General features: G+C 29.7%; 2 protein-coding genes across 2 annotated transcripts; one reads left to right on the plus strand and one right to left on the minus strand.

Moving 5' to 3' along the window:
* The first annotated feature begins 510 nt into the window (after positions 1–510).
* LOC8273858 (pyridoxal kinase) lies at positions 511–7,415 on the plus strand. Its single transcript, XM_048376114.1, has 13 exons — positions 511–683; positions 791–893; positions 2,133–2,226; positions 2,380–2,484; positions 2,956–3,039; positions 4,047–4,120; positions 4,349–4,413; positions 5,222–5,285; positions 5,653–5,718; positions 5,999–6,055; positions 6,799–6,843; positions 6,942–6,995; positions 7,122–7,415. Exons 1-13 carry the CDS (start codon positions 526–528, stop codon positions 7,260–7,262), a joined length of 1,110 nt encoding a protein of 369 aa, XP_048232071.1. The 5' UTR covers positions 511–525; the 3' UTR covers positions 7,263–7,415.
* A 10,108-nt stretch (positions 7,416–17,523) lies between these two features.
* Positions 17,524–19,685, minus strand: LOC8273859 (cyclin-D2-1). The gene is made up of 5 exons (XM_048376157.1): positions 18,989–19,685; positions 18,821–18,907; positions 18,422–18,731; positions 18,207–18,334; positions 17,524–18,012 (listed from the first exon to the last, which is right to left on the minus strand). Exons 1-5 carry the CDS (start codon positions 19,253–19,255, stop codon positions 17,767–17,769), a joined length of 1,038 nt encoding a protein of 345 aa, XP_048232114.1. The 5' UTR covers positions 19,256–19,685; the 3' UTR covers positions 17,524–17,766.
* Between the last annotated feature and the right edge of the window lie 3,096 nt (positions 19,686–22,781).

Genomic DNA, 22,781 nt, shown 5'->3' on the forward strand with positions numbered 1-22,781 from the left:
CAGTTTCCGATGCTGATTGGCTTGCTTTTCTCATTCAAAGAATTAGCACTCTTAACACAAGAGATTACTGCCGCATTATAAATAAATCATATATAATTTGAGTTATTTACAGTTTAATACAAAGAGTAACATATATCATAAATCGTATTATACGAATTATATATGATTTAAACATTGGCTAAAATTACAGTAATGTCCCATTCATGCCCCTGTCTCCTGCCATTCCTAATGTACTCTCTCTCTTGCCTTTTTTAGTAATTTACGTGTCCAAACTTAGGGGTAATTTTTCTACAAGATTCCATTTTCAGACTCGCAATTGCAAACAGGGCCACCAAAAAGCTCATTTTTTCCCCTTTTTCAGATTCGCCCAGACAAAATCACACTCCTGCGCGCTTAGATTCCGGCCCCATGCATGCATTAAATTCTCCAGAATACCCTCATTTCTTATACAAATTTACATTCTTTAGCCACGTATAATAGAAAAAACCGACAATCATCGGCCCCATTTTCTTAGTTACAAAAGGTATGACGTCACTGAAAAATCTGTTATATTATAAAATAACCACTAGCTTAAGAGAAGTCGAAATCTTCAGCTACTCTCCTTTCATGTTAAGACCTTTCTGTGTTAGCCGTCGTTTTCTGTTCAGAGCTGCTGGGTTTAACTCTTCTCATCGCAATTCTAGGTAAGACAGGTTCTTGTTTTGATCGAGAATTCGAATTGAATTAAATTATTATCTAGTTAGATTTTCAATGAATCTGAATTCGTTTGATTTTTTAAATTTTTTTGAAGGTCGGTAAGCTCGAGAATATTGCAAATGGCGCCTCCAATCTTGTCTTTGGCTCTTCCTTCAGAGACTGGTCGTGTTCTCAGCATTCAATCTCATACTGTTCAGGTAATTTTTTTGCTCTTTTTATCTATTTCAACCTTTGAAATCTTTCTTCTGTTTGATTCTCGAGAAAAATGAAGAGAAGCTTTAATTTCTGTCGTGCAATTGTTTAATTTTCTCGTTGAGTTATTTCTATTTGAATGTTTCTTTAGAATTAGATGGAATGTTTGTGTTGACCGTTGACTTTTCAAGTGCTTTTTTTTTTTTTTGGAAAAAGGAAAAGTAAAAATTGCTTATTGTTAGTTGTATTTTTATCTGATTATTAATTTATAAGCTAGATTAAGAAAAATGAGGGAATGAAGATTTTCTTATTTAAGTGTGATGATAGGAGAGTTATAAATTTTAAGTGAAGTTTAATCTTTTAGGAAAATGAGATAAGTGAATTAAGAAGTTGAAAGGAAACAAAAGGCGTGGAAGTGGAATTACAAATCTGCTGTGGTTAAGTAGTGAATTTGTTTCCATTTGATGTACTTCTTTCTTTCACCAATCACAATTTTTATGAGAATCTCTCCTTTTCAATCATTTTTTGAGGATTGTGAAAAAGACAAAGGTAGTTTATCCATGCATCAAAGATTATGCCAAAATTGATGATCCACGTGGAATGTATAGCTACGAATATTGTCTTCGTGTGTTCCTTCTTTGTCATTTTCTATATAAATTTGGGGTTGATTTTATGTAGATTCTCATTTTGCAAAATTGATGGAGGATAATAAAAGCGAGAAAGTTAGGTGATCCTTAAAGCAAGTAAAGGTGGGATTATGTCATAATTAGTGAACAGTGCAGAATGTGTAACTATGGATATGGTATTCTTATATTCCTTTTGTCTTGATGTTGATAGATATGGATTGACATTATTAGATTCTGATTTTGGAAAAATTGGAGTATATATGGTAACAATCCTTTAACTCGCCAGTGTCATGGATTGCATGAATCTTAAAATACTATTTCTTGGAAGCACACATAGCGGAAACTGCATCTTTCATATTCTGCATTGCTTTGTTTCTCAATTCAGTATGGAAGAATTGAGTTTATTGTGGCATATTGGAATGTTAAATTAGACACACAATGGAAGGTAGTGGGATAAGCTGAGACCTCCTTTTGGAATTCTGAATCTTTTACTGCTATTGAGTCTTATTGGTATTGGAACAGTTAAGTTCCGAATAGTCCAAGTGTATCTCAATTGGCAATATGGTATGATTCTAGAGTTATCCATCTTATGTTCCATTCTGTATGTTTCTGTTTCAGGGATACGTTGGCAACAAGTCAGCTGTCTTTCCCCTCCAGATTCTAGGTTATGATGTTGATCCAATCAATTCAGTACAATTCTCAAACCATACAGGCAAGCAGCTTATACTACTTCATTCAAACAGTCTCAGAACTCTGAGGCCTGATATACGGTGCGATGCCATCTATCAATCTGTATAAGTTCAGGCATGATTTCCTGGCTATAACACAGGTGGATTTTTGTTTGATCAATCTTTGAATTGAGCAGGATATCCATCCGTTAAAGGCCAAGTTTTGAATGGGCAACAACTATGGGATCTAATAGAAGGTCTTGAAGGAAATGACTTACTGTATTATACTCATTTGTTAACAGGTACATCGCCTCATTTGCCCATTCTTTTTTAAATTTATTATGGGTATATGTCACTCAATGAAGGGTCACCACCAATATAATCAGGAAATAGGTTATGACGATATAAATAAAAGGAATGGTTTTCCACATTCTTTTATAATGGTATGTTTCAGGAATAAACCAAAGCACAAAGCAAGAGTTATAGTTGAGTGATTGATAAGATCAGAAAGATTTCCCTATCTTGTAATTACCTTCATCATGTTGATGTACTATACCAAATTCGTTATCAACTTGCTACTTTCTGAATTTTGAGAATAGCAAAAACTGAAGTTGCCTTTCTGCCAGGGAGAGGAGTGGAATCTGAGCTCAAAACTTTAGTAAATATTGCTTTATTGTAATCTGGCTTTCCTTTGCACTTTCTTATATTGTTATACTATAGATGGAACTTGCTCCACTTTTATGTGGCTCAATTGTTGTTATTGTACTTTCCAGGTTATATTGGTTCTGTTTCATTTTTGAACACTATATTGGAAGTAGTCAATAAGCTGCGGTCCATAAATCCAAAACTCACATATGGTAAGTAAATCATGATGTAGAAAGCCATTTCTAATTTATTTTTGCCTCTTCTTGCCCCCAAAAGGAAATAAAATAAAATAGAAGTGCCAATGTTTCCCCTACCTGAATGGATGGTGAGTATATATCACTAAAGTAGGAAAAATCATTGCAATATTATTTTTGCTTATATCTTACCTTGAAAGAGGAGAACAGAAACAAGAATAAGAAAAGTTGATCTTTCTGCATCCTGAATGTGCTCTTTTGCAAGTAATTTTGCTTCTTGAAGTTTTTTGCATTGCATCAATCAATTGGTAGACAACTTTCCCATTTTAGCTTCAGTACATTTCCTTTATTCTTATGTGATAAAATGTTATGACAGAAATGTAGAACAGATAAAATTAATACAAGCAGTTTTGTTGTTGGCATAAACTAAAATGTTGATTACTAACATTGGAGATCATCTTGAAGAATAGGTAAATGACTTAAAATCAATTGTTTTTAAGGGTCAAAGAATCATAAATCAGCAGATGATTGACTGTTCAGTTTTCCTGACAAAATTTGAGTTAATTTTACGGTTTATTTTTCAAATCTTTGACGTCTCTGGTATGTTGTGGAGAACATTCATTTCAACTGGACAACTGTATCTATACATATTTGTATACCTATATTTTCGTGAATAAAGAAGAATGCTTTCTTTAGTCTGATGGATCTGTATTAGCTTTAACTGGTAGAATTGCACCAACTTTGCATGCTTTGATCGTTAAGTTTCTAAGAAATCAGTTCTCCAGTCAGCTTTTAGGAGTTAAAGCTTGTATGTCTAGTGCTATCAAGGCTATAAGGTTGACAATCATGGTTGTAAGTAAATGTCATTCTTTCTTGCATCAGGATTTTGGACTACTGTCTCAGACATTACTTTTAGCATAGAAACAGGATGACTATTGCTTCTTATAAATGTGGCTCTACATCTTGTCTTTTGGCAGCATGGTAAAAAACAAGTCTATTCATGAATATTTTGTTTTCTTGTCTAGTTTGTGATCCAGTGATGGGTGACGAAGGAAAGCTTTATGTTCCACCCGAGCTAGTAGCTGTGTACCGTGAAAAGGTGAGCCTTTTAAAATTTAAGTTCATATTGACTTTATTGAGGCTTAACTTCATCATTCAGCAGTATCAAATGCTAGGGATCTGGTTATTGGTTTGATCATGCAATTTGTCGTTGCACTTGATGAACATAATAGTTTTAATTTATTTAATGACTCTGATTTAAAGTTAGTTACTATAAATTAAACGTGATGTCGTAATGACACATTTTGGAGACTGAACTTCATAATAGGTTGTCCCAGTGGCTTCAATGTTGACACCTAACCAGTTTGAAGCTGAACAGTTGACTGGGTTCAGGTATTTGCTGATACAATGTAACTGATCATATGATCTTCACTTATGTGTTGATATATTCTTTTTTTTCCCCTCTCTAATAGATACAATTATAAATTATTAACTCAGTTTATTCTTGTGGAAAATCTGATTCTCTTTCCCTTTTTTTTTTTCTTCCGGTTGTGCATTGAAGAAGTTTTCATAACCATGAATAATGCATGTAAAAGCCAATGGTTGACGACTGAAAAATACTAAATGTATGAAATTAATTGATACAAAAATATGCAAGTCAATTGGCAGTTTACCCTTAATGTAGTCTTCTTTTTCCCCAAGGGAGGGAAACAGCAAAGACAGGGGTTTGAATGCTCACTGTCTACACCATGAGGCAAATGGACTGCTAGGCTAGTGGACCAATGAAATTTGATAATGAATAACAATATTCTTAGAAATTACGGCTATAATCAAGTCCAGTAAGTTGAAGGGGTTTACATCAATTACTTTCCCTGAAAAATCTTTTCAGAGGTCAAAACCAAGCTCATTAACTCTTTTGCCTGCAGTCTTGAATCAATGAAAAAAAGTGAAGATTTTACACTTTCTAATACTCAAACATTGATGATTTTGGGGGAATTGTGTTTAATAAATTCATAAGGTAGTTTATATTGAAGATTCTACCCTAACACTGACATTTGATTCATTAGTTCATGCTTTCAAAATGTTCTTGTCTATGATTTTTTATTAATTATTTATTCTTTCCTTTTTTTCTTCTCCAAGAGCATCCTTACCCATGTTCTGTTGCCTTCCGCTTCTGACATCATTATTATTATTATTACAGGATTGTCACTGAAAAGGACGGCAGGGAAGCTTGTAACACTCTTCATGCTGCTGGACCCTCAAAGGTTTTTGCCAAATTTTGTTGTTAGGAACCTGCTATAAAACCCTTCAATCTACCACATTTTAGAATGAGTGGCTTCTTTATTTTGGTCTTGGTTTCTCGCCTCTGATTTCTGTACAATGATTATTGACTGGCTCAATAACATGAAATTTGTAATTTGTCTTTTCTGATTTTATTCATACTTGGCATAACATATGATACAATTTGTGGATATATACCTCGTGTAAGATAACATACTTTGTGACATGTTAGCATCTCATTTTTTTCAGAGGCAACAACTATGCTTTATGAGAATAATATTTTATGAGAAACTACCCCATGGACTCGCTGTTTCATTCTCAGCAAAATGTATAACTTCTGATGGGTTTCAGGTCATAATCACAAGCATCAATATAGATGGAAATCTTCTCCTCGTTGGCAGTCATCAAAAAGAAAAGGTATGTTCCACCGTGTTTCATCTATCTTTCCTTCAGAATCTAAGCTGATGCTGCCATCACTTTGTTGGATGTCATCAATGATTGTTGGCTATTCTCGTGATATTTTGCCAAGTTAAATGGCCTCTATGTATGGCTGTCTTTTCTTCTTTTATTTTCTAGTCATGCTTTTATACTTTAGATATTAATTTATAAAGTTTTTCTTTCTCTGAAAATAGTGTAGCAGTCAAAGTAAGATAAGGTTTATGTTTACAGTTTTATGCTTTATACATTTTTATGATAGGACCAACCTCCTGAGCAATTCAAGATAGAGATACCCAAAATTCCTGCATATTTTACGGTATGTAGATTTTCCTTTTGAATCCTCTTATTAATCGAACTTGCTTTGCTATTTGAGGTGTTAAAAGAAAACAAATATCTATCTTGCGGTCATGATTAGCATGAAGATTCTGTTTTTTCTAGTCCATTTCAGATTTGTTCTTGTGTAAGCTAGTTATTCATTTAGTTATTAACATTATTGTGTTTGGAGCTTCAAGCATTTCATGCATTAGGCTGTCAAATTTTTAACTGCTCTTCAGCATTAAGGAATGGGGGCTTTCCTAGCATTATTGTCCTGTTGAGTTATGTGATGTGATTCATTTTGGATACAGATTATCGCATAAGGAAGGTTCTAACAGGGTTGTTTATCCTATATGGTCTGCACCATCGAACTTCCTTTTAACAAAAGAAAAAGAACAACCATAGGAGGTTTCCATGATCAAACGTCCAGTAATGAGCTGTGGATTCTCTCTGACGTTAGCAGCTTAGATAACACATGCCACAGCTTTAAAAGCCAATAGAGATTGGCATGACAAACTTGATTAAATTGAAAGCAGTCTACATGTCGTGTTCTAAAGAGTCCCATTCCAGAACCACTTTCTGATCAATATTGCGTCATTATTAGTACAAAAGAATACCTTCCTTGTTCCATGACATTCTCAAAATCCTTGGCTTTTTTATAGAAAAAGATTTCTTTACAAATATGTGATCCTTTCTATTGTATAATACTGCTAAACTTAAGTATGTAACTTGATACTGATGTAGGGAACCGGGGATCTGATGACTGCACTTCTGCTTGGATGGAGTAATGTAATGTGCCATCATTGGGATCCATTTTAAGCTATCTTGAGCAATTCTTTCCCTTCAAGTTTTTATTGTTTATTTTATTTGCTTTCCTTTGTATCCAGAAATATCCTGACAATCTTGGCACAGCAGCAGAGCTTGCAGTATCAAGCTTGCAGGTATTTTCTTTCCCTGGGTGTTTTCCGAAGTTTATACAAAAGAATAGACAAGTAGCTTTCAGGTGTCTGCAAATCGCAATTGGGTAAGGATGGATATGATATTTGGATGTCTTCCAAAATTTGCAGGCGCTTCTGCAGAGAACAGTGAATGACTACAGAAGCGTCGGATATGATCCCCAGTCTAGCAGTTTGGAGATCAGACTAATTCAAAGCCAGGATGACATTCGCCATCCTCAAGTTAAATTTAAAGCTGAAAAATATGATTAGAAGGGTGAAACTGTAATGAAGTTTAACTGTGGGATGTTCATGTCAAAAACTTCTTCTATTTTGGCTTATATAACAATTGAAGGAATAAGGTTTAATTTGCCCCTTGAACTTTTCGAAAAAGATCAATTCACCCCTTTTGACCTTTTTTGTTCAGATCAGTCTAGAACTTTGCTATTTTGGTTCAATATCCTCTTTAACTGAGAGAGTGAGAAACACTTTCTTAACAAATAAAAAAATTAATAATTATTAAAATGTATTTTATAATTTAAAAACAGCTCAAATATTAAATTAAAATAAGTAAATTTTAGTTTTTTTTTACACCACCACCATTGCCACCGCATTGCTATTAATACTTTTAGGTGGTGGATGGAGCAGCTAAACATCTTATACCAGCAAAGCTAGTTGATCGGCCAAACACCAGCATCAGGGGTTGTCGTCCTTCATTCAGAGATTTTTGGCAGTGAGGAATCGATCGCCAACCTCTAATTAGTGAGATCGAGCAGGTGAATTACGTCGATGAGCAGGCGAATTACGAACGAGAATGGCGCGATTTCCTCTCTCTTAAATTGACACACGTGGCTTTTTCTAACAATAAATGTGGTAGGAAAAAGCTCACGACATTGAGGAGAGCCCATAATAGGAGTTTATTGTCTAACAGTAATTAAAGAAAGAAAAAAATAGAAGAAAGACTCAAATGATGAGAGGGAGAGAGAACCCGGAGGAAAGAGAAAGTGTATAGTAGCCTAAACATATAATTGATAATATTCAAATTTACTGTTAGACTCCTGAAGTAGTATTTTTAAATTAAAAAAAATTAATTTAATTTAAATTTAATATTTATTATTTTCTTATTGTATCATTCTCTTATTAGTGAGAGTGAAACTCACTCTCTGAAAAATGGGTTAAACTAAATCCAAAAACAAAGCTCTAGGCTGATTTGAATAAAAAAGATCAAAATGGGTGAATTGATCTTTTTTGAAAAGTCCAAAGGGCAAATTGAATCTTATTCCAGCAATTGAATGCAATCAAGAATCGCCTTGTTGCAGCCTGGTAGTAGACTAATAGACTTGCCAAGCTTTCAAGGTTATCTCGAATCAGCAGTGTAGCCATAAATTTTAGGGATGGTAAGGGTGCTGAATCGGTTTTCTTCTTCTTCTTCTTCTTCTTCTTTCTTTTTAAATTTTTTTTTAAAGATGATTGGAAAAGGTTCCTGAGATTTATCATAATATGCACTTTTGGTTGTTCACTTTTTTTTTTAAAAAAAAAATTAATGGCACACGGTTTTTTTCTAAAAAAATTCAGACGAATTCTTTTTCAAAATTTGTTTTACAATTCTTTTCTATAATTCTTTGTTTATATAGTTTTCTTTTTTAAAAAAAAAATTCAGGAATGTTGTAGATTTTTTATTTTTATTTTGTATTATCTATATTTGATATCTATAAATTAAATGATATTATATATTTTTTATAGCAATTAATATATTTTGATGATATGAAATATATATTTTAGAAAATATTATTATAATATATTAAAAATATATTATAATACGGTTAAAAGTATATGAAAATAAAATTAAAATAAATTAAATAACTTTATTTAAGTGCTCAAAAAAGAATATTGTGTTTATAACGGCTATTTAAATTTTAACGACAATAAAAATGTGAATAAGGATGAAGATGATGTCGTTATAATTTCATTAAAAAAATGATATTAAAATAATATTAAAAAAAATACTATAGTACAAATTTAAAAAATTGTATAAATAAAATATTTTTATATTTTAAATAAAAAAGATATTTGAGCTGTAAAATAATTTTTTATATATTTTAGGTTGTAAAAGAAATATTTGAACCGTAAAAATAAATTTTTTTAGCTTATTTTTCATATATATATATATGTAAAAGGAAGCCTTTCCTTTTTATCTTTTTTAAAGACTCTACATTTTAGGGCTTCATTAATCAAAGTATATGTATAGTGTTTGTTGCATTGAATATTAATAGAACCGAAGATGTTGAATTTGGCTCTCTTATTCATAGTTGTTTATTAGTATTGGACCACGAAACGAAATTGCTCATTTGCTTTCTTCTTCTTAGTGAAAGTTTATTTTGTTTCAAAAAATAATAATAATAATTGGATTAATTATTTATTCATAATAAAAATAAATAATTATTAAATTTGAAATAATAAGTGCTTTCAATGTTAAAGAATTGCATAGGTTTTAACAAGTAGTTCACTTAATTTTGTTTTCAAAATCAATTAATTTATCTTGCTATTGTATTTATATGTGATTTATTATATTCATAAATAAATTAGTTAAGTTAATTCGTGAAAGTTTTTAAATAATTGAATTTCAATTTTTTATAATTAAAAATAAAATAATTATTAAATTAAAATTAATAAATTATTTTTAATAGGTTGATTCATTATAATCACAATAATTATAAAAATTATATTTCCTTAACCATATCATTATATATTTGTTTGGTAAAAATGATTAATCTAATATATATTGGATATTTCACCATTTAATCAATTTAATTTTTTTATTTCAACACATATTATATATAAGTGTTTAAATATTATTATAAAAATAGAGTTTAATTGTCTATTATATTATTTAAAAAATCAAAAGTATTTAAAAATTATTAAAAAAAAGAGCTAAAATATTTGTAAAGTTAAACTAAAAATTAAGTGATTGAATGATCAAAACTCAAGTATTTCATTAAATATATAATTCTATCAACCTGAATATTCATATAATTTTTAGGTTAATATTCATTTCCTAATATGTTATATATTTTTTATTTATAAGTTTTTTGGCAAATTGTTTAATTTTATTGCATGCAATTTAGTGCTAATTTACAAGGAAGAAGCTTCTATTTCTAGCTTGTATATTTAATGCATCAAATACTAATTCATAACAAATAAAATTGAAAAATTTTATAAGAATATTATTTTAAATAACATTAATTGCTCAGGAATATTTTAATTCTTTTGTTGTTACATTTTCTTTTTTGTTCCTCATTGTTATGTTTCATAGCTCTTAATTCTGTTATCATGGCGTAAATCTAAATATTAAAGGCTATAATTGTTTCTAATAATTAGATTTTATTTTTACGTATTAAATTATAGTTGTATTAATTATTTAATTTTAGTTAAATATCTAATTTCAATTGATTTATATGCAAATACTTTTAGTCCACTAAAAATGACGGTAACTTTTGTTTATTTGTTTAGGCCAACTTAACCTATTTAAATTAAAATAAAACACTCTCATATTCTTTATAATTAACCATTACTAAAAACACAATAATTTATTATGTATAAAACACTAACTTTTTCTTCTTTCATATAATAAAAATCTAATTTTTAACTAACATTGAGAATTTTAATAGACTTGGACTTTTGATATTGGACATGTAATTCCTGAATTATTAATGTTATATTTAATAAATTTTAATTACTAAATGACTAAATTAATTAAACCATTCATAAAATCTTTCAATAAATTTATTCATCTTTCTCTTCACGCTTTTATATATATATATATATATATATATATATATATATATATATATATATAGTAAAAGGATTAAAAGTCCAATCTTAAAACAGTAGAAATTAAAGTATATATGATAGTTAACTTCTAATTTTAACCTTTTCTTTTTCAGATATCTTTTACATTGAAAATCTCTAGGCTTTTAATTCTAAACTAAATTAATCAAATTTGTCTGTAAAATTCAATGGATTTTATTCTCATTAATGTAATGTGAGGATTGACAATTGAATAAAATTTTAGTCCATTACTTAGCTAAAAGTTCAATAGAAAGAGATTATCTTAAATGATGAACAGTAATTCTTCATTACTTAGAAGTGGTGGCACTCCTAAAATGTAACAGAAAAATATTAGGACATTTGCACAAAACCAGCCTCAATCATATTTAATTTCTAGCTACCAGGCTGTTGGAACAGGACTTTGATCAAAAAAACAGTTTGAATTGTACCCTTTTCCCTCCTCCTGTTTTCCTGATAGGTAACCAAACATTAGAAGCTGTGTCTGGGCTGACAGGAAAATTTTCAAAACAACCCATCTAACTTATTATCATTTATCAGGCATGCTATCATTAAGCTCATTTTGATTTTGTGATTTTGTTTTATGGTTTATCCTTTCCCTTTGTGGGGGATCTTTGCTCCCACTCAATCATTCATGCTGTCATTATAAAGGTAATAAACAAACATTAATGATTGTGGTAATATGCTTTGTGAGTTGATATCAACTGTAAAACACAATTAAGTGAATAACCATACTCCAAACACTTCTGTCACTTTCTTATAATCTTTGTGGGTTCCATTCTTTTGTTTTCTTGTTATTTTTTTATTTAGTTTGCTTGTCACCTCCCTATCGCCCAAGTTCAAAGGATACAAGTGGATAGGCCAAGCATATTCAGAATCTTGTAAAATAAGGCTTCATTATTTTTTTTTATTTTTTTTTTTTTTGCATAAGGTACTTTTCTAAAGATGATGAAATGGAAGGAAATTAAGAAAAAAGGCATTGAATATAGAATCGAGATCCTCTTATGTACAATTTGAACATAATTTATCTGTTTATAATTTTTGTTTTTTATTTTGAATTAAATGGTTGAAATTTTATCATAACAGAAATTTAAATTTCAGAAAAGAGATATTAATTATTATATAAATAGAGTTTTGACTTATGTTGTCAAATCTCATAGCTAATGGAGCACAGATGATTTTTTTGTGAGTTCTACCATAATTTTCAAAAAAAAAAAAAAAAAATAGCCCCTCCAAATGTGTATTTCTTGTATTAAAAATATAACACCACTAATTTATACTAACTTCTAATAGCCACTCCCATTTTAAATTCTAGTTGCACCCATGTGTGATATGAACCATTCATCACCCACCCCTATATGCTTATAGAACAACGGCAAAACCCCACCCATAACAAATCAAAAGCAACAAAAACCAGCTCAATGTGGCAACTACGCAAGTGATTCATAAAATAGACAGAGATGTTGGCAATGGCCAAGTGATGATGATACAAATTTGAAGCACATAAGAACATAAATAAATAAGAGAGGGAGAGAGGATAGTTGGGTGTGTTGAGGTAGTGGGTGGTTAAATGCTAGTTTGTCTCATGCATTGGCTTCTTTCTATTGAGTCCATTTGTTGTCCTTAAAAGGGTCAGAAGGCTCTTTTTTTCTTTTTTTTCTTTTTCTTTCTTTTCTCTAAAAGCTGTAAGAGACTTTATCACCCATCTCTGCAGCCTGTTGTCTGGGCCCATTCCAATCTGTTTCTCTTATGTGGGCCCTTTTTTATAAAAAAAGGGCCCATTTCTGCATCCTAACCAGGTTTCACATGTACATTTGATCTTGCCTCATCCTGTGCATCTACAAACACACTCACACATACATACATACTTTCCTCTAAATATGCAATTAGCTAGCAGCTCCTGCACTGCAGGAAATTTGGTGAAAAATGCTGGCTTCCTTCTTCAACCCCTTTTGCTTACAGCCTGGATTTGGTCCCACCTTGACCATTTCTTTTCGGACATCCACATCCCAACCACAAAGAAAATTGTGGACTAGGCTGTTAACTGTCTTCGGTGGTAGCTCAAAATTACCCTCATCTTATAAAATCTACGGCCCAAAAAGAAAAATAAAATAAAATGAATAAGTTAATGAACTTATTTTTTTTCACATTATAAATTTTTAAAAAATTCTTTATCCAGATTGACACATGTTCATTAATTTTAAATAATAGAATATGTGTTAATCATCCAATATCAAAGTATTTATTCTCCTATTTATTATAGTGTTTATAGGAATGGTAGTCGTACGGATATTTTCGGACTTTCGACCCGACCGAACCCAATAGGACATAATCGAGTAATAATAAATGAGTTAATAATTTAATTTTACTACCATATCGAGTTCTGGTCGAATTCGGGTTTAAATTTACGATATCTGTTACTTGATTATATTAAATTTTATTATTTAGAATATTATTTTAAATTATACTAAATTTATATTTAAATTGTATTAATATATTAAATATTTTATGTTAAATATCTAAATTTTATTAGTTTATATTTGTGTTTTTTATTTACATTAATTTTTGTTAATATATTTAATAATTTAATTATTGTAAACAAGTTGGGTAAATAAGTATCTATTTAATTATCCGAGTATTTATATAAACAGGTTGGGTACTCGTTATCCATTTAAATATCCATAAATATATTTAATAATTATTTAATTTAAACGAATTTTAATCAGGTTCGGATAGTATGCGGGTATTTCTATTTAGATTTGAGACGAGTTTGGATAACAAAGACAATTTTTTAAACGAATTTAGAAAGGATTCAGATACGTATATTTTAATCAGATTTAAATTCTGATATGCTTAAATGGACGGACACTCTACCAGTTGTCATTCCTAAGTGTATTTAAATAATAAGGTTACTAAATTCTTTCAAATTTTTATTATGTAATGGTATGAGATAATCTCTACCAGTTGCCATTTTTATTTTCAAATTCCGTGTAACATTAGTGAGAACATAAGTTCAACCTTAATATATATAAAAAAAAAAATAAATAAATAAATAAAAACACCAAAATTTATAGGATCTATTTTATTAGTCATGCATTGCCCCAAGGAACAGAAGCTAAATTTTCGAATGCAACTGTCATGACAACTGTCATCATAAATAAGTTTTAGAGTATAGTATTTGTGGGTCTATTTTTGTAATAATAAATTAGAGTTAGAATTAAAAAATAAAAAATAAAAAATCTCGATGTAACCATACACAAGAAAAGGTGCATAGGAGGGGGAGCAACCTGATAAATGATGATTGGGCCATTTAAAGGTAATTATTTTTATGACTTTTTTATAAGTTTTATTTTGACCGTTTTTAAATTTTTTATTTATATAAATTTTGTAAAAAAAAATAAAATTAAAAGCATACATAAAAAATTATAAAAAATATATATAATTTAACTTGCATTATTGTTAAATTAATCAAGTGAGATAAATTTATTATTTTTATGTTATTTTTTATATTTGGTGCCGATGAATTGAATGATATTTCTTTTTCTTTTATAGCAGTTAGTATGTTTTGATGACAATAAGAAAATATATTTTTAAAATATATAAGAATATATAGATGCAATTAAAAATATATAAAAATTAAAATTAAAATAAAACTAAAAACTTCATTTAAAAATGTAAAATGTATTTATAGGAGCTAAAATGAAAAATGATGTTGTCATAAATTTTATTAAAAAAATACTAAAAGAATACCAAAAAAGATATTAAAAGGATATTATAATAAAATCCTAAAAAAAATAGTATGAAAGACAACCATCCATCACAATAATTCACTATTTCATTGATATTTTGCTTTATGCGATGTTTGGATTCGCTCTAGAAACAATTGTTTTATGTCAATTCTTTTTTCTTGGTTGAAATTTATTTATTTGTTTATGTTAAATTGTGAATATTTTTAATTAATAATGTCGTACAAAATATTCATAAAAAATATTTTTCTTATAAATTAATTATATAACTTAAAATGGCATTTAGAATGGTAAGTTATATATATTTAATTAGATAAAGAGAAGGACAAAATTTAAAATAATTTAGGCCTAATTAGTTAAATATATTATGAAATCCTTTACTATATTCAGAGAAAATGAGCATAAATAACTTTAAATTGTGTAATAATTTTGGAAATACAAATTTAAGTGTCTTTTTCAATTATAAAATTAATGCTTGTAGAAATGTCTAATCAAATCACAAGGGAAAAGGTTTTCTAGAACAAAATGTCATTGCATGAGACAAAAGTATATGGTTCCTACTTACTTTACCCGTGGCTCTTAATGCACATGAAAGATTATTATATCTCCTTTTGATTAATCTTAATTGTTATATTCATTTCGGGCCAAAAAAAAATAGACTTTTATATTTATTATAGAGATGATAATTATAATAATTTATTATTAACTTGATTATAAAAGAATTTATAATATGAAAAGGAAAAAGATTATTAACTTGATTTAAATTACACTTAATTGTTAGCCAATCCTTAATCTTCTATTGCTGTAATTTAATTCAATTATATCATACTACATGTTTCTCTACTATACTTTATCTCATTAGATTAATTCCCAACTAACTATCTCCCATCAATATTGTATCATATGTTATGAATAATCTCGATCACTTATGTTTTATGATGTTCAAATGTGAATGAGAAATTATTGTCGGACATCGAATTGAGACACTTCTATAAAAGTCATTGCATAATTTCCACATATATCGACAAAGATATGCAATTTCGACAAAACAAAGAGAAAATTCATCAAGTTGTAAATACAATGTGTGGAGTAGTCTATTTTTAAATATTAAAAACATGAAAGATGTCGGAATATCTTTTCTTTTCATATAATTTTTTTATAGAAATAGTTACTCGTTATTTTTTTATTTTCAATTTCAACAAAAATACTAAAATTTTGTTTTTTTTTTTATTTTTTTAGTTCATTGAGAAACAAATAAAACTTTGAAAGACAATGCTGAAAATTTATTAAAAAAGAAAAAGAAAAATATGAAAGTATTTAAAAATAAGGTATTTAATTCCATTACTTATTGAAACAGACTGGATAAATATTTTAATATCTAAAACCGACTAAAATACTATATTGAATATTTTTAATTTAGTTAAACACTTGATTGAATAAAAAATAACTTAGATATTAAAATTGTGTAAATAAAAAAATTGAGGCACCAAATTGTTTTTTTTTTTTTTCCTTCTAGTTATTGCTTGTTTGTGTTGTTCCCGGACAACATCCTAGATGATTTGACAATTTTATAGTGGGCCTTACCAATGTACCCCACCCAATCAAATCAAATCTTTGCATCAGTGATCAGTACTTACTTACTTCTCACCTCGTTACAGCTGGACGGTCCTGATTAACTCTTTCCTCCCTCTCCCCCTCTCTTCTGTCTTCCACCCACTCTGTTCCTTTCCCTCCAAAAATCCTTTCTCTCCCCCTATCACCATCCCCCCATCCCTTACGTGGCACACAACCCGTCATGCCCACGTCATCACTTCCTCGAAATTGTCCAAATGCCTCCTCACAATTACCATAATACCCTCAGTCTTTCCATTACGAAAAGAACATTTCTTCATTCACAGCAAAGGTATCTTGGGAAATAAAGAGATTATTTGGCTCCTACTCGCTGCGGGGATTTGAGTACAGACAGAGGCGGATATAAACACAGGTAAAGTGGCAGACACGTGGCCTCTTACTACTGGTCCCATCTACAGAAGATACCATCAGTACGTAGAGTAAAATAATTAAATGCTTGTGATGGGGGCATTTTCGTCCAATGAAAAGGTGAAGAAAGGCAAATGGTCGTAGATTTCCTGTGTGACCCATTAGTTTTCATCCGTAGATGATTGGTAAAGAATAATTGAAACATCATTATACACTTTTTAATCTTTGACCAAGAAAGTCCATCATAACATTAGATAATTAATATTTTAATAGCCAATGGACTTGAAAATAATATTTATTATTATTGTTTAAGCCCTGTAATATTATAAACTTCATCTACTAATGAAATTATTACATTTTATATTTCTCTTTATCTTTTTTACATATTTGGCATTTGGTATTAATAAGATAAGGGAAAAAGAAAAGCAACTCTACAATACTATGTAAATATCAAACTATAATCAATTTAATTTAACTAAATGATTGAAATTTTTTAACTTATTAAAAAAGAAAATAACACTAGTATATTAGACAACATCTGAAAAGAACAAATAAATTGAAAAAATATAAATAAAATAATAAAACATCCTCTAATTTAACTAAAAATTCTTTGAATTTTTAATATGCGAGTGCATCAAATTATTTAAAATAATATTTCATTATTTGAAAGAGCTCTATCCAATAGAGCTCTAAATTACTCTAGATTATTAATAGCCATGTAGGATGTAAATAGTACATTTTCCTACACTAGCACTATTGTGAAATAACTTTACTAAAAAAATTTGAATAGTTTTATCATTATTTTTATTTTATTCTTGTACATTAAAAAATGAGTATCAAAGTCTTTATAAACAAATGTCATCCAACTATCTATAAAAATCAAATAGGATAATCAATAGTTTTCTATAGGCATATAGACCAATTTTAGTTTGAGTTCAGATTATATTAACAGTCTGACCAAATAAAGAAAAAAATAAATTCTTATATAAATATTAAAAACTAACAAAAACCCTCTTCATTTTTCACTTAAACTTGAGACTATCCCCAATTCCTTTATATAATCAACGCATAATGATAACGAAAAAAAAAAGAAGAAAAAAGGTAGGGTCTTCTACTCTCTCTCTCTCTCTCTCACTCTAACAAAAGAGATATATAAAAATTAGAGAGAGATATTATACGATATATATAACTAGTGGTTGTCTTATCTACGGTTGCTGTACATCCGACGCAGAGGATCGAGGCCGCTTTGCCAGTGGCTCAGCTTCGGCTTGGCTAACAGAACTAGGATTCTCGGAACGCGTGTCACAGCTCCTACAAGCAGCGGCGTCGAGCACGGCAACTGGGCTAGGCGGCGCTACTGGCGGCTCAGATGTTGTATCTTTAAACCGAGCTGATGGACACGTGTCAATTAAGTACTCCTGCATTAGTTGGTGACAGCTTCTCACCATTTCCTTTCAAAACACAAAAAAAAAAAAGAAGAAGCAAAAAAGAAAAGCCAATTTTTATTACACAGTTTTCAATACAACTTCTCAAAGCTTCGAAATTCTCGTTAAAAGAAATTAAATATTTACAATTTAATCCCAACATAAACAAGTTTTTATTAAAATAACCACAAACGAATTTAAATTTTTTAAACTTTACCCACTTTATTTATTCTCTTATGAAATAACTCTTCGTTAATCGCCGGTGTTTCAAGACTCTCTCCGGCGCCGGCAGCACATAGCACAGCCGCTGCTGCTATCGTTGATGCCGTAAAGCCCAAGAAGTCAATCACTGCAAAAGTTTTTTTTTTTTCAGAAATACATTAAATTCCAAGAACAGGGAATGAATAAAAGGGTCGAATGCGGGTCCAGAAATTACCGCGGGTTGTGCTAAGAATGAGATCCGAACAAGCGGTGAAGACCCGACTGTAAGCATCGGGTTCTGGACAGGAGTTTGAAGGCAATCTAGAGATGAAATAATCGAGATAATCAAAAGGAGTAACAGAACGCAGTCGCCAATTGAGATTAGACATAACATGGAGCTCCATCCTTTGAATGGTTTTGGGTTCAAATATGAATCCGGGTTCAAGTACTTGAAGGTCTAATAATAATGGCACGTGCATCTCTTCCATTTTTGCCGCTAAAGACAAACACGCCACTGATAATAGCTGTAACGGCCACCCATTTCCCTGTCGCCAAAACCCAAAAGATAAATACTTTCCACTATGCAAAAAATTTAATTAAAAAAGAAAACTGACGGCGAGTAATGTATTCATACCGGAAAAGAATGAGAAGAAAGGAAACGGTCGAAGTAGTTAACGGAGAGTAACACCGTTGCTGGCCTGAAACGATAATATGCACGCACCTGCATTGCATTTAATTAACACCAACATCTAAATATATACACACTAAGGATATAAGCTTTTTATATATAAACAGGTCAGACCTTGAGGATCCAGTTAATGGAGTCTTGACGAGCGGTGATGTCGATGGAACGGTGACGGAAACGGATGAGGTAATCAGAGAAAGGAGAGAAGTGAGGTTCAGAGCCAATGAGCGTGTTAAAAGTACTTTCATCTAACGGTGGAGATTGGAGATGATGGGAGGAGATCCGCGTGTGAGGTTGAGATTGGACGAGTTCGCCGGCGTCTTCGTCACAGTACAAGTTGTTAGCAGCGGAAGAAGCGGAAGAACGGTTTGGTGAGTGAGACATAATTATGAGAAATGACGAAAGAAGTTAACGGGAGAGTGACGGCATTGGTGAGGAAGAAACAACGGCGGCGGCGGCGGTGGTGGATTAAGAGAGAAGAATTGGTGGTGGCGGTGGGGGTGGTGGTGGTGGCTTGTGGGTTTGGTACGGTCATGGTTTATGTTATGAGTAGTCTGTGTGTAGCATGTTTTAAGCTCTTCGTGTACTCTACTCTCTCTTCATTTTTCTCATTTTTATTTTTATTTACTCTTTTTTTCTGGATTTGTAGGCTTAGACAAGAGTGAGTGTGTGTGGGATAGGGAAGGGCGTCAAGATTGTAGACGTGGATATAGCAGGGAGTGACTTTGATTTTTTTCTTATTTTGACCAATAGTAAAATGATATAGAATTTCTTGTGTGGACCATTTGTCCCTTGGATCATATCACATATATAGTTTTTAAAATATGCGATGGATCTTACGTACACTTGGCTTATGATTCCATAAATCAGAGTAACAAAAAAAAGAAAATTCAATCCTCCTACTGGATTCATTCTATACTAATATTCTCCTTTTGAAAACAAAAAAAAGTCTGTAATTTTTACATATTTAATATGATATTAATTTTTTTATTTTTTCTTTATTTTAGAATAAATGTAATAATATATACAATATTTATAGTATGGTAAATTAATAAAATTAGCTAGTTTATTTTTTATAATTAATCATCTTAAATAAATTTTTTAGTCTGAATGAATTATTAAAAAAATAGTTCGTATATAATGGATTTATATAAGATTAATAATCCCCTTAAAACGTAGCTTAAGTGGTTCTTAAAAAGTAAATGACTTAGAATTTAGGTTTTTTTCTCTTTATATATGACCTAATAGTCTAAAAATTCAAATATTTGTGATAGTTTGCTATTTTAGCCAATTCTTTAAAAATTGTCAATTTATTCATAATTTAACTAATTGAGTTGTTAGTCAAAATTAAATAATATTGAATGAGAATTCAAAATTAAGTCACGTGTATAAATAATGTGACATTAGGATCCATTAATTTGGGTTTCTTATTTTCTAATTGACGTCCATATTACTGTTTGCATTGCTTAATTTTGATAAACAACTCAATTTGCTAAATCATTGTTGAATTGATAACTTTTAAAGAACTTACCAAAATAATAAAAATTTATAAAAATTTAAATTATTTAGACTATTGGAATTTATTATTTTTATATTCGATAAATAATATTTTTTCCACTGTGAACATAGAAAATGATTATATCTATTTATTTAGCTCATAACTTATTAGACCTTTCATGAATATAGAAGAAATAACAACTCTAAGTAAGCTGTATTACATCTCTTCCTACCCCAACAAGTTTTGTTTATTTGGGGTGTCTTAGCTAGCTGGTTGAGTATATTTGGGAAGAATTACCCAACCGATTCATTTTAAAATAATAATGAATATTTGAAATTATGTAGTAATTGCCTTTTAGCTTTATTATTTTTTTTATTTATGAGAGAGTTAATAAGTCGTATAATATATAATAGAGATAGTTATCTTCTTACACTCATTATAAAAATAAAAAATTCATATATTTAGAAGAAATAATTCAAATTCGAAATTTTTTATTTTCAAAGTAAACTCTTTTAGCACTTGAATTAGCGTAAAATATATTTTATTCTTTTCCTAGCAAAATAAGCTACGAACGTGAAAAACTCACAGAAGAATAATTATTCTTGATTATAGTGGCTTAATAATTTTAAAGGCATAATAAATACTCTCTAAGTATATTTCGGAATTACTTTTACAGAAGACTAACATTAAATAATATGAAATTAATTTATCACCAAAATTAAATTTCATGGTTTAGTGTGTTGTGATTCAATAATGCTTTTTAAATTTGATAGAATTTTAGAAGCATATAGAGTAGACATATTGAGTTTTACCTTTTGTAGATATTGATGCATGCATTATTGACATTGTTCACATATGTATATTTATGATAGTGGACCTATGTGAAAAATCAAATAATGTTGATAAAACCAGCCGAAATAAATTCTTAATCCAACATCATATATCAATAATTGTCAATACATTTATCTAATCATAATCTTTTTTCCTAGTTCATTTTAAGTGTGTATGTCTAATTACATTTATTTGGACTAACTAGTATAGTTAAAAGTAATGTAGCATTTCCATTTAGTAAGTACTCCCACCATTCCATATTAATTGTCTGATTATTTATCAATTTTATATTATATTTAATGTAACATTAATTTTTTTTCTATTTATCTTTATATTGGAATAGATGTAATAAATTTTTCAATTTTTATAGAAGGGTAATATAGTCTAATTTAAATATAATTAAACTTATTACATATTTTTTTAATTTAATGAACTACTAAAAAAATGATAGTTAGTATGAAATGGAGAAAATAATAGAGAAATTAAATGATTGCTTTGTGTATATAAAACCAAAAGCCAAGAAAGGGAAAGTCAAAGAGGGGGGGAGGTGTACTTTTATACGTATAATTGCTTTTTGTTTGCTCCTTTTTCAAGATAAAAAGAAAAAATGAAATCATGAATGCACATAATCTAAAGCACATGCAAGTGTGTGACTTTGTACACAAAAAAGGGTCTTTGATTTGAATGCAAGACAAGGCACAAAATTAAGCAAGAAAGATTGGGATTAATTGATGTGTGTTGAAGGAGGCATGTACTAGCTATACTTATAATGTTTGTACTTAAATAAAAAGATGAATAAAGAGATGTGGGCAACCTCCCCTCTCCAATTTCATATCAAGAAGGGAAAAATCTTAATGACTTGTTTGGATCAATTTAAAGAAATCTTTCTATATTGAATAAACGAATCAATGTTTATACACTATAAGGACATGAAAGAAACTAATAGCATTTTGTTGGTTGTTGTTCTATATAAGCGTAAAGTGTTTTCTGTCTAATGGCTCCAAGGCCTGGGGCTACCTATAGCAAATTTTTCTGTACCTATAAGCTGTCAAGCACCTTATGGGTATGCTAATTTCCATAAGAATAAGATGTGTCCCAACCCTATATTTCTGGATATATATGTTGGATGTGCAATTATGCTTCTCTATAATTTCACTAATTTGTTGCCTGACCTAAACAATTAAATCCATCAATGCTGAGCAATTATGTGGTCAAAGGGTAAGGCTTAAACTAAGAGGTCTTGGGTTCAAATGTATTGCTCCTGGAGGAGTTTGGATTCCTTTTTACTGTTTTGCAAGTGTACGTGGTTTAGAGTAACCTCTTAAAAAGATATTTGAATTTTTATTTTTTAATAGTATTTAAATGTTTATCTAAGTACAAGTAAACGTATTGAATGAAGACACATGTTAAAAAATATTTAAATAACACAAAAAAATAAGTTAATGAGTTTATTAAGTTATATTAAAAATTAAAGTGTTCAAATGATTAAAGTCTAAGTGTCTAAATACAGTAAAACCTATCTATAGTGATACTCTATATAGAAATAACTTTTATATAGTGATAAAAAATTATAGTCTTATT

The sequence above is a fragment of the Ricinus communis genome, chromosome 6, assembly GCF_019578655.1.
Source record: "Ricinus communis isolate WT05 ecotype wild-type chromosome 6, ASM1957865v1, whole genome shotgun sequence".
In the NCBI taxonomy this organism is placed as follows: Eukaryota; Viridiplantae; Streptophyta; class Magnoliopsida; order Malpighiales; family Euphorbiaceae; genus Ricinus; species Ricinus communis.